Below are 12,782 nucleotides of genomic sequence, written 5' to 3'. Positions count from 1 at the left end.
TCTTCTCACATTTATCTCCAGACTTCTTCTCCTTATCCACATCTATTCCGCCACCAACAATCTTCTGTTCATTGAACTTTTTGAAACTTTGCACTTTTAGAGAGACATAAGGGATTGACTCTGTGTACAGAAATTTGCAGAGGGACAATAGGGTTGAGGTCTGTTATTTCTCACCTCTACGTATTATTTATTTATTTACTTAAAACCATTTTTGCTGTTAACAAGCATGTTTATCTCTGGAGACACAAATCCAGCTTGAGAACTGCAAAACTAAGAATCTCTGATGGTATCTTCTAGACTGAGCACTGAGTCCCATTGGGTAGATAGAAAGATTAACCTAAATAATCTATACAGAAGCCCCTGGAACCCCATAAGATTGGGTCCCTAATCCACGAACTATTGGAACTCATTTACAAAACTTTTCTTAAACATTACATGAATATAGTGTCTCATACTATAGAATTAGAATTTATAATCCCTATTATATTATGAGATATCTTTGAACTATAATGTATCTTAATAAAACTATCCTTAGATAGGTTTTTTCCCTCAAAAGCATTTTATCCCAGGCCAATGGGGGCAGCAGAAAGAGGCGCGGGCTGTGCTGGCCATGGCTTCCTGCTGCCCCCATTGGCCTGGGATGGCGAACCGCGGTCAGTGGGAGCCGCGATCAGCCAAACCTGCCGACGCGGTAGGTAAACAAACTGGCCCGGCCTGCCAGGGTACTTACCCTGGCGAGCCGCATGCCAGAGGTTGCTGACCCCTGCCCTAGCCAATGAAGGATTATTCTCTACTGTGAGTTCTCCACAGCTTTGTGGCCTATCCTCTACAGCAGGAGTTCTCAAACTGGGGGTCAGAACTCCTCAGGGGGTCTACAGGTTATTACAAGGGGGGGTCACGAGCTGTCAGCCCACCCCAAACCCCGCTTTGCCTCCAGCATTTATAATGGTGTTAAATATATATATATAAAAAGTGTTTTTAATTTATAAGGGGGGGGGTGTCGCACTCAGAGGCTTGCTATGTGAAAGGGATCACCAGTACAAAAGTTGGAGAACCACTGGGCCACCTGCGGCCTGTCAGGGTAATCTGCTGGCAGGCCACCAGAGCGCTGGTTTACATTTGCACGGCGAGGGCCTGACGCAGGCCACAGGTTGCCCACTACTGCTCTAAAGGGAAGTGGTGGAAGCCCCACTGCTTAAGTCCTCTAAAACGAAACATTCTATCAAACCTCAGTGTTAGGATAAATTTCCTCATGTTCCACTTAAAATTTCATTTGCTCAGTTTCACCCCATTCCTCCTAGTTACTTCCCCCTTAGGCTTCCCTGAAAAATTCCGCTGCATGGAATCTACATGTAGGCAGAAACATGGAGGATAATGAAGAGCAGAAAGGACTAAAGTATACTTTGCTCATGTCCAGGTTACCTGAATGCCCGCAAAATTTCTGTGGCACCATAAGATTAAGGATTTGGTTTTGGGAAAGGCAGGTTAGGAGATACAAGTTACATGATTTATGTTAAACAAGAAACAAGGTTGGGTGAGAAATCCAAATGGCTCACCACTCTTAGATATTATTTTTTGCTGCTGGATTTTCCACTCTGACCAAAATGAGGATTTCTGTACAAGGAGTGAGGACAAAGTGTTCAACCAATCCAGTGTAAATTTACAAATGAGAAACCACCCCCAGGGTGTGGAATGGAAAAACAAGGAACTATTTATTGGGATGCTGGAAAACATGAGATATTTAAAAGCTTCATCCTACCTAATAAATTATCAGGAAAGTGTGACTAGATGTATCTGATGTTCCAGCTGTATGGAAATCCAGTTCAACCATGTGAGGACATAGCAAACAGTCCATTGTTTTAATAAAAATAAACAAACAACAACAACCAAAATAACAGCAGCCTTTGAATAGTGCATTTATACTAAGTATCTACTCAGGGGGCAGTGGTCAGAGGCTTACATGCTGGTCAGGTGGATATTCACCAGGAACTCTCCTCTTGTCCTGTGTTCCAGCTTTATGCAGTCTTTCCCGCCAGACAAGCCATCCAGAATGGTTTGGATCTTGGCTGTCTTAGCTCCACCTCTGTCCTACAAGCTTGAACTGACTGTCCACCAGTTTGTACATCAGGGTCTGGGACCAGGACATTCCCAGACCAGAGCCCTTGACTCTGGAGGCATTCCCCATTTCCGGCCGAACACAGCCCCATGTTGTTGACTTTCACGGCATGCTGCGAGGATTCTGTTTACTCAGATTTGTCTGAGGATGTGGAGGATGTTTTGGGGTGGAGTTCTGTGGGAAGGGCAGTTATTTTGTTTGTGCTAACAAAGGCTAGTGGATGTATTTGGTGGCTCTTTTATTGTAAATGCACCTAGAAGTTGACAATATGTGCATCTTATAAATGAAAATAATACTGTGCAGTGCTTTGTAAACAGCAAGACCTAGAAAAGCAGTAAAAATTCTTATCACACTTAGGGCCAAATTCTGCTCTCATACTGCTATAGATTGGGAGACACTCCAGTGGATTACACCAGTATAAAACTGATGTAAACAGGGGGAGACTCAGCCCTTTGATCTAATTCTCATTTCCTCTAAAGCCCATTTACACTGCCAGAGAGGAATAAAAGGACCTTCATGTAAATGAGAATCAGGACCTAACATCTATGGGGGAAGAGAGTCTGTTTGGCAATTAGCAATGGTCTCTCTGTTTTGGGATCTATTTGCACTCTACAGGGTCATCACATGCTGCATAAGCTACTCCACTTCCACGTTACTGTTATCTGTTATTTTTGCTTCTTCGTTTGAAAATGCAGGTAAAATTGGCAACATTTTAGCTTAAAGGGAGAGACAAGAGTCTAAGTTGGAGAAGAAGTCAGAAAAGAAGGGAAAGTACACATCAGAAAGACTGGTGGAGAAGACCAGGGCGAGAGCGGAGGGAGGCTATACCTCGGGTGACCAGACAGCAAGTGTGAAAAATCGGGACAGGGGGTGGGGGTAACAGGAGCCTATATAAGAAAAAGACTCAAAAATTGGGACTGTCCCTATAAAAATCGGGACATCTGGTCACCCTAGCTATACCTGACAGTATGTAGGGGTTAATTTCACTGTGGAATCCAGTCCTTCTTGTCTTGCCTTACAGTACTAAAAAATTACAGTCCCGTCATCCAAGAACTGGTTATTCTTACCAAAGAAGGCATTCAGCAACTTCTGCACCTGGATATTGCTGCCAACCGTTCGGTACACTCCCTCGGTAGTGATCCCTGCGCAGAATGAAGAGAAGAATTAATCTAGTGTCCTTTCATGTAGATGTTAAACAGCGCCACCTACTGTAGTAAACACATCACAGGCTGTCCCCGGGCCTGCAATAGATTGACAGCACTTAGGTGAAGAGCTGAGTGAATAATGCAGAAGAAATCATTTTTAAAAAATTGCCCATCAATATCTCATGTTAACCTGGACTTTGTTAGGCAAAATGATTCACCAAATCACTTCGGCACACAGTTCTTGTTCAGTAGTTAATAACTGAATAATTGGTTGCAAATATTCAGTATTCGAAATCGGAGCTGTTCTGACTGGACACAAAAAAATCATACAGTATATTTCTGTTCCTTGACTATATCAGTGCCACTGTGAGAATTAGATTTCAGGGATGATTACTCTCAATCACAAATCTGAAATTCTCTTTTGGAAAGTTCTGCAATATTTGCTTAAAATCTGCTATTTCTGGAAACATTAAGGACATAAGAACGGCCATACTCGGTCAGACCAATGGTCCATCTAGCCCAATATCCTGTCTTCCAACAGTGGCTGGTGCCAGATGCTTCAGAGGGAAGGAACAGAACAGGGCAAATTATTGAATGATCCATCTCCTGTTGTCTGGTCCAAGCTTCTGGCAGTTGGAGGTTTAGGGATAACCAAAGTATAGGCTCGCATCCCTGACCATCTTGGCTAACAGCCACTGATGGACCTATCCTCCATGAATTTATCTAACTCTTTCTTTAACTCAGTTATGCTTTTGGTGTTCACATCCCCTGGCAAGGAGCTCCACAAGCTGACTATGTGTTGTTTGTTTTTAACCTGCTGCCTATTAATTTCATTGGGTGTCCTTTGGTTCTTGTGTATGTGAAGGTGTAAATAACACCTCCTTATTTACTTTCTCCACACCACTCATGATTTCATAGAGTTCTATCATATTCCTCCCCTCTCTTTCCTAAATTGAACAATCCCAGTCCTTTTAATCTCTCCTCATATGGAAGCTGTTCCTAATAATTTTTGTGGCCCTTCTCTGTGCTTTTGCCAATTCTAATATATCTTTTTTGAGATGAGGTGACCAGAACTGCACACAGTATTCAAGATGTGGGAATATCACAGATATAGCGGCATTATGATGTTATCTGCCATATTATCTACCCCTTTCCTAATAGTTCTTAACATTGTTAGCTTTTTTGACTGTTGCTGCACATTGAGCGGATGTTTTCAGAGAACTACCCATGATGACTCCAAGATCTCTTTCATGAGTGGTAACAGATAAATTAGACTCCATCATTTTGTATGTACAGTTGGGATTATGTTTTCCAATGTGCATTACTTTGCATTTATCAACACTGAATTTCATCTGCCATTTTGTTGCCCAGTCACCCAGTTTTGTGAGATCCTTTTGGAACATATCTCAGTCAGCTTTGGACTTAACTATCTTGAGTAGTTTTGTATCCTCTGCAAACTTTGCCACCTCACTGCTTAGCCCGTTTTCCAGATCATTTATGAGTATGTTGAACAGCACCAGTCCCAGTTCAGATCTTTGGGGGACCCTGCTATTTACCCCTCGACATTTTTTTATCAGTAAACTAGTTTGCTAGAAAAGTCACAGAAAGTGACTACAGTCAAAGCAAGTTATTTTAAAGTCTGGACTAATATTTGGAAGTGTGTTTATACTATTTGCACAGCTCTACTTATGCTTTTAAGGAAGTTGGTGGTTATTCAGCATGGAATTTTCAGAGCAGCGTGGAAGATCTATCACACTACTCTCATTCATTTTAGAGGGAGTTGTGTGGTTAAAATCCTGCAGAAACTTTTGAAAATCTCACCCCACATAGTATGTTTTTCACAAAACAAATCTGAATATTATTTTAAAATATTCCCCAAACACAAAATTGCCTGAAATATTTTGTAACCTGTTCACCTTTGGCCTACTACCAAGCATGGGATGTTTCAGCCCAAAGGAAAATTTCTGAGAAATTCACAAGTGAGTGAAAACAAAATGAAAGTGAGGACTCAACGTTGACTAGAGTTTGCTCCTGCAAATGTACTGGGGGGTAAGGTTTCTACTGTTTTGTAGGCACCGTCTTTATCCTGTGACATGAGTCTTTGATAAAAGGTTTAGAAAATATGACCTATGAGGAAAGGTTAAAAAAACTAGGCATGTTTAGTCTTGAGAAAAGAAGACTGAGGAGGAACTTGATAACAGTCTTCAAATATGTTAGGGGCTGTTACCAAAAGGACTGTGATCAATTGTTCTCCATATCTACCGAAGGTAGGACAAGAAAAAATGGGCTTTATATGCAGCAAGGGAGATATAGATTGGATATTAGGAAAAAACTTTCTAACTATAAATGTAGTTAAGCTGTGGAATAGGCTTCCAAAGTAGGCTGTGGAATCCCATTCACTGGAGGTTTGTAAGAACAGATTGGACAAACACCTGTCAGGGATGGTCCTGCCTCAGCACAGGGGGCTGGACTTGATGACTTTTCAAGGTCTCTTCCAGCTCCACATTTCTATGATTCTGTGATTTTTAGATCCCATTGCTATATATTAGCGAAATCACAGTGCAATCAAATGCCATTCAAGAAATTAAATATCAAAAAAGCAAATAGTTTCCAGATGCAGTACTGAGATCTTACCTTTGGTCTCTACTGCATTGATGCATTTCCTTACAAACTTGAAGCCAACCTCATTCAGCTCCACTATTTCAAAAAAAGGGAAGCAAAGTTAGGTGCCTGAATGTCAACATGCAATTACTGGTGGAAAACCCAAAGAGGTGTCAAGTTACTGCAGGCATTACACCTTGCAACAAGTTTGCAACATTTTTAGAAACATTTCAAATCCACACACACACAAGTGCACAGGCACAATTTAGTATGCAAACACCTTCCTGTGTGGGTGCAAGTCAGGGTCTGTGCATGCATGCCCATCTGGTGCACCTACATTAAGGGTTTGCATGCATATGTTGTGAGGGAACTTGTGCAAAAGCACACCCAGATTTTTAAGAATCTGGCCAGGAATCGTTCTTTTCCACTTATTCTCCTCCCCGCCCCCCCCTTGAAATTGCTTTAACAGCAGGCTTTTGGATTTTTTTAATAAAACTATAATTTGGAGAGTTCAACCACACATGAATTTCTGCCTGGCAAGAGCTGATCTGTGGCTTCTGGAGTATAGCAAAATCTGCAGTCCAACCTCTGCCAAATCAAAAGAACACAAACTTCCATATATTCTTTATCTACTTTGTTAGATTGCAGAAAACAACAGGATTCTACTTAGATACCATACAGGTTAAGGAGAAGGCAGGTTTTTCTCCCCACTGATTAATCAATAGGTTATCACAGGGTCTTCCTTGGAGGCTTCAAACAGCGGACAGGTGGAAAAGTAGTTTGCTTTGGGCTAATCCAAACCCATTGAAGTGAACCAGACTCTTTCAATTTACTTCAGTGGGCACTGAATCAGGCCCCTTAGTTCCTTATGTAATAAGGGTCACAGAATAAGGCCGCGTACATGTTTATGTAATTGATCAATGGCTTCTTAGACTGAAATAGCTTTCTGTCTGTTGCAAACAGATATTTTGAACTTCTCTCAAATGTTAGTGTTTAATGTGTTTTTATTAGGCAGAGGGATGGGGCTCTGCATATCATCCTTCAGATCAGAAGCAAAATTTGTCCTGAGGAATTCAAATCATGGATACAGCTAGTCAGGAAACCAAAATTTTTCTGGCAAGAAATACTAATAAAAATAAAATCTGCATTCAATTATTTTTAAAGCTGCAGGAGTTTTTGAACCAAATTCCAACTATAAATTTTGGTTTTGACTCAACACTTAGAAATTAAATAAAAAATTTTGTTTCAACTTAAAATGTTTTTTGTTTTCAAAAGCAAACATTTGAAATCAAAATGAATACTCTTGTTTCAAATGTTCATGCAGGTAAACCAAACTGTTTCATGAGAAGTGACATTTTGATGTGAAGAAAATTTGTTTTTTGACAAATTTGTATTGTTCTCTGGGGAAAATTTCCACACCCAAAATCTGAACCAGCTCTAATCCTGGTACAAACTCTCTAGGGAGAACTTGGGTGAATCAGTTACCTGCAGACACCCCACGCCTGCCACCAGGTCAGTTATAAGGAGCCTCCCTGCTCAGAGCATTCTTACTGGAAACTTCAGATATACCAGCTTCCAGGTAGGGCCAAACAAATGTTAGCAGAGATTCAGTGCCTAGATTGCAGTGAGCTATGTAGTATCAATTGATAATATCTCTGATTCCAAATTATTAAAACATAGGGTTTATCTGACTGCGTTTGTATTACAGAGCTAGAAGGAACGTGCCGCAGCATTGCCCAATGATAACTGATCAGTCTGAAGGAGAGACTTCAATCCTAGCTGCACACTAATTAAGATAAAGTAGTTTAAGAAAGTGCTCCCCAGCTCTGAGTAACTGACTGGTCAAGTCAGCCACCACAGGCAGAATGCAGATTTTTCAGTACTCAATGAGGGTACCTGAGTAATAAATCCACATAGCTTTCCAGTCCAATGTACTGAGATATTGGAGGCAGTATGGTTGTAAGGACTTGACATTACTAAATGAATATGAAATGAAGAGGGGAAAGGTAAGAGGATAACATTTTAGCAAGACAGAGACAGCTGTCATGAGCTATGGGCATGTGCAGATTCAACTTATTAAACATGTGCAGGGTCAGAGACAGCACTCACAACCTAGCTCTGATAAGGAGAGATGGGAGAACCTAATGGGGTGTGGCGTTTCAAGAAACCTCTAAAACTTTTTATTCTTTTGTTTAACATTTATAACACTTTTTCATGTTTCATGAAACTCTTTTCTCCAGTTAACTGAAACCATATTTTAAGTGGAAATTTAATGTTAATGCCATGTAGTTTTTACTAAATGGATGCCTGTGCTTTGCAAACAAATATTCTTCTTTGAAAGCTATTCTTGTCTGACTTCAATCGCAACTAAGGGGATAAAATTAAAGAAGTTGCACGGCAGCCCAGAACTCAAGTTTCGGTGACAGCCAACTAGAACTTGAACCTCAAAGATTCAGAGCTCCATTCTAAATTTGGAACCTGCATTTTTCTAGGTAGGTTGAAATGTTGTGCAAATTCCTTCTCCACTTAGGGAGCTAAGGGCCTTATCTTGCAAGATGCTGATCACCCTCAACTCTCACTGAGACCTGAGAGTACTCATCACCTCTCTCCCTGGAGCAGAGACCCAAGAGATCTTTGGTCCACTTGTGCACTGAGTCGAGGGAACCAAGGAGCACGCGAGTGGGTGTGAGATAAGGTCCATCCAGCATACAGCAATGATGTGCACAGTTGCAAACTAATATATTATACAACATCAGTACAAATCAGATCGTTAATATTTCAGCAGAATAGAACCATGAATTACTCACTTTCTTCCTGTTTTGTGATGGGACTGTGGTAGATCTAAAGAAGAGGAGAGGAAAACAAAAGCAAAACCAGGCACGAGTTGAGAATTACTGTCAAGAATACAGCCAGGGAAAGCAAGTCACAGACATACAGTATTGTTTAATACTTTGTGCTAAAAAACAAAGTACTAAACAGTATACAACCCTATATTCAAGAAAGGTGTTGTAGGCGTCCGTTAGTTTCACTGGGGCACCTGTTTCTCTTGGACACACCCTCCCACGCTAAACACAAAGATCCTTTGTCTCTTAGTAAAAATTAAGTCTGGAAGCTGTACAGCTCGGCACAATTATATTTACATAGAATATCAATAAATTGCTTTCTTCACCATTATACTAATAACATGATTTATATACTTTAATAACAATATCATGCACTTCTGTAGCACCTTCCCTCACAGAAGATCAAAACCCCTTACGTACAATAACAAATTACACTGCAGTCGTTGAGTACTGGACGTTGCTTGAATTCTGAACAGCTGTCCAATATGACCATGGTCATACTTCGTATTATTCAATATTTGCATATATTCACACAAACTGCTTTCTCTTTGTCCACAGGAAAGGTAAAGGAATTACTGTTCTTCACATGGACACCCTGTGACAAGGTGTACTGGGCCCTTTGAGGCCTCACAGTCCTACCACACCATACCCCAGAAAAGGAGCAGTAAAGGTGGGTCCTCCAGGCTCCCTAAAAAGGCTGCAGGGAAGCAGCCAATTAGAGCTCAACAGGCTCAGATAAAAGGAGCTGCAGGGCCTAAGCAGATCAGTTCCTGACAGGGACCAGAGAAGCAAGGAAGGTGCTCTTTGCTGGAGTTCAAGGAAGACCCAGAAGATGGGTTCTGATGACACTGATATTCCCTGAGGAAGAACTTCAGCCTTGCGGTAAGGCTACATGGGAAGCGGCCCAGGAAAAAGCAGCAGCAACTATTATAGGAAGCAGCATGTGGCTGCTATTTATAGGGTCCCTGGGTCGGGATTTGAAGTAGTGGGTTGGCCCGGGTCCCCCCACTGGCCACTGGCAGGGTGGCCTAAGCCTCAAGGAGGCGATAAGATTTGTTTAGAGGACCAAGTGAAGTCTCCAGGGAGAAAGCCCTGGGGGCACTGCTCTATACCAAAGCAGATAGGAACTTAAAGCTAGTCCAGAAGGGCTGAGGACTGAGCCCAGAGACAGGGCTAAAGAGACTGTCAAAGGCACAGGGACAGGTCCTCTTGGACCTTTTTCTCTGGAAGGAGTTTGTTCACAGGTTGATAGCATGTGCCAGTGGATGAGCCACTGAAGACCCGCCTGACAAGGGCAACAGCCGACAGGGCACCGCGAAAAGAGAGAGAGTGCAGATTCACACCCATCTGACAGGGGGCGCTCACGAGAGGTGAGTGCACACAGTCACGCACCCATATTCACACAAGAAATACAAGCTTTTGCTGCTCACTACTTGTTTCACATTACTTATTATTTGTTATTCTCCTGTTTCAGAACATTTTAGTCAGCCAGTCATGTAGTACAGTGGTTCTCAACCAGGGTTACGCATACCCTGGGGTATGCAGAGATCTTGCATGGGGTCCATCAACTCATCTAGATATTTACCTAGTTTTACAACAGGCTACTTAAAAAACACTAGTGAAGTCAGTACTAAAATTTCATACAGACAATAACTTGTTCATACTGCTCTATATACTATACACTGAAATGTAAGTAGAATAGTTATATTTCAATTGATTTTATAATTATATAGTAAAAATGAGAAAATGAGCAATTTTTCAGTAACAGTGTGCTGTAGCACTTTCGTATTTTTATGTCTGATTTTGTGAGCAAGTAGTTTTTAAGTGAGGTGAAATTTGAGGTGCGCAAGACAAATCAGACTCCTGAAAAGGGTACAGTAGGCTGAAAAGGATGAGAACCACTGCTGTAATAGAACCAATATCACGTGACATAGGCGATCAACCACATACAGGGGCGGCTCCAGGCCCCAGCACGCCAAGCGCGTGCTTGGGGCGGCAAGGCGTGGGGGGCGCTCTGCCGGCACCACGAGGGTGGCAGGCAGGCTGCCTTCCACGGCTTGCCTGCGGAGGGTCCGCTGGTCCCGCGGCTTTGGAGGACCTCCCGCAGGCGTGCCTGCAGGAGGTCCGCCGAACTCGCGGGACCAGCGGACCCTCCGCAGGCAAGCCACTGAAGGCAGCCTGCCTGCTGTGCTTGGGGCAGCAAAATGCCTAGAGCCGCCCCTGACCACACAGCACAAACAGTTGATGAGAATAGTTTGCAAATAAACAATTGTGTAGATTAAAACTTGTTCATATGAATTATTTTGGGAATAACTAAATTCACAAAAATTGGGATTGGTTCATGAGTGATCTATAATCCAGAAAAATGTATAAATTCAGAGGATAATTAACGAACAATTAATTATTCAACCACCTCTAGAATTAGGCCTCAGAACCTTGCTGGGAGGCAGGTGGGGTGGTATCATCCCATAGTTTAGAGATGAAAAACAGAAGCACAGAGAATTAAAGTGACTTGCCCAAATAGTTAATGGCAGAGTCAGGAAGAACCACTTTCTTTCAACTTCCAGTCAGTTGCTTTAACAATAAGACTAGTCATTTGTTCCGAAGAATGGAAAGAGGCACTAGACATTTAGAACAGTGCAGGTCTGGGACTCTGGATTATGTTTTAACAAAGCCCTTGATATAACCAGAGATGCTCCTGAATTTGCCAGGACAAAAAGTTCTAATTATTACTGCTAGCTTGTCATTCCTTTTGGTTATGTATTTCCAGCCTATGCAATTCAATGTGTGGGATCCAGAAAAATGTCAATACAGGCATTTCACATTAAACGCCCACATGCATCACTTCTTTACAGCAGTGAGCAGGTTCTGTGAGGGGCACCTAGCAGCCTATCTGATATGCTCCAATCCCCACACACTCAGCCCCATCAAGACAGCTCTGAGTTACTCTGTCCAACACAAGGTCTCTGAGCACAGAGTTAGGTGCCAGTCTTTTTACAGAGATATTGGATAACTCCAACAGGCCACTTAGGGAAAAGGAGCAGTCAATGGGGCATGGGGAAACAGCAAGAAATGGATTTTGCTATATTGCACATAGCATTCTCTGTCTACAGGAAATTCTGTCTAATAGTAACGTTTATACTGGGCTTGGATTAAAGTAAGGAAACCAATGAAGGAACACAGAAAATATCGGAAAATTTCTGGTGTGTGTCTCTCACTCTTTCCCACACATGCACATGGGTTGCCACAACTTCAGACAAGAGACTTACAAGCAGGAATATTATGCAGGCAAAACCAAAATTACTTCAGACAGATCTGAGAGCTATTTGTCTGAGCAACAGAAACACTGAAAGATTCAGCTCTACTTCTCTATGCCTGCAAGTCACATTTTTATGGGGTCCAACTGATGCCAATCTAAACAGCAGAACTCAAATATCAAAGGATACAAGTGGACAGGGCAATGTGGTAACAGTCCCTGGAATGACACTGTGAAATCTATTTGTACATACCTACTTGCTAAATTGATATCTCTGTTATGTACCACACAATAATAGTGATCATTATATACCCAATCTCATGAGAACACCCTAAAAGGTGAGCTCTCCAAACTGACCTATCAATACACTCTTCATCTGTGTGAAATTACACCACTAAACAGCACATCTATAAATCAGACATAATTCTTTGAATACTCACTGGCTCCTTTCCATCCATGGCCTCCATCCATAGCCGTCTATTAGCTTCTGAAAGTGCTTGCAATGTGATAGTCCCAGCCCTGTCCAGAGAATTAAAGCAAAAGATATATTTTCTTAAAGACGCAAAGGAATTTCATCCAAGATTTACAGAGTTTTATGTTTCTGGAGACCACTTAAATTCTCAGCAAGAGTGAGTGCAGGGGGCACTTTAAGGAAGTCAGTACACACATATTATTCCAATTACCTATCTATGTATAGTATTTCTAAAGCATATGTAACAAAGAATCCTGTGGCACCTTATAGACTAACAGACGTTCTGCAGCATGAGCTTTCGTGGGTGAATACCCACTTCTTCAGATGCAAGTGGTGAAAATTTCCAGGG

At 41.8% G+C, this 12,782-nt stretch overlaps 1 protein-coding gene across 11 annotated transcripts in view; it reads right to left on the bottom strand.

Annotated features, from left to right (window-relative positions):
- Nucleotides 1–12,782, bottom strand: part of OPHN1 (oligophrenin 1) — a 128,756-nt gene that overhangs the window by 22,180 nt on the left and 93,794 nt on the right. For all 11 annotated transcript variants that reach the window (XM_039487774.1, XM_039487778.1, XM_039487777.1 and 8 more), the window contains 4 exons: nt 12,402–12,480; nt 8,670–8,703; nt 5,896–5,958; nt 3,184–3,258 (listed from right to left, as the gene is read on the bottom strand). In XM_039487774.1, the coding sequence (XP_039343708.1) occupies nt 3,184–3,258; nt 5,896–5,958; nt 8,670–8,703; nt 12,402–12,480 (251 nt within the window). The remainder of the gene's footprint in view (nt 1–3,183; nt 3,259–5,895; nt 5,959–8,669; nt 8,704–12,401; nt 12,481–12,782) is intronic.

This window comes from Mauremys reevesii, linkage group 9 (genome assembly GCF_016161935.1).
Source record: "Mauremys reevesii isolate NIE-2019 linkage group 9, ASM1616193v1, whole genome shotgun sequence".
NCBI lineage: Eukaryota > Metazoa > Chordata > Testudines > Geoemydidae > Mauremys > Mauremys reevesii.
This window is presented reverse-complemented; position numbering and strand designations above follow the sequence as displayed.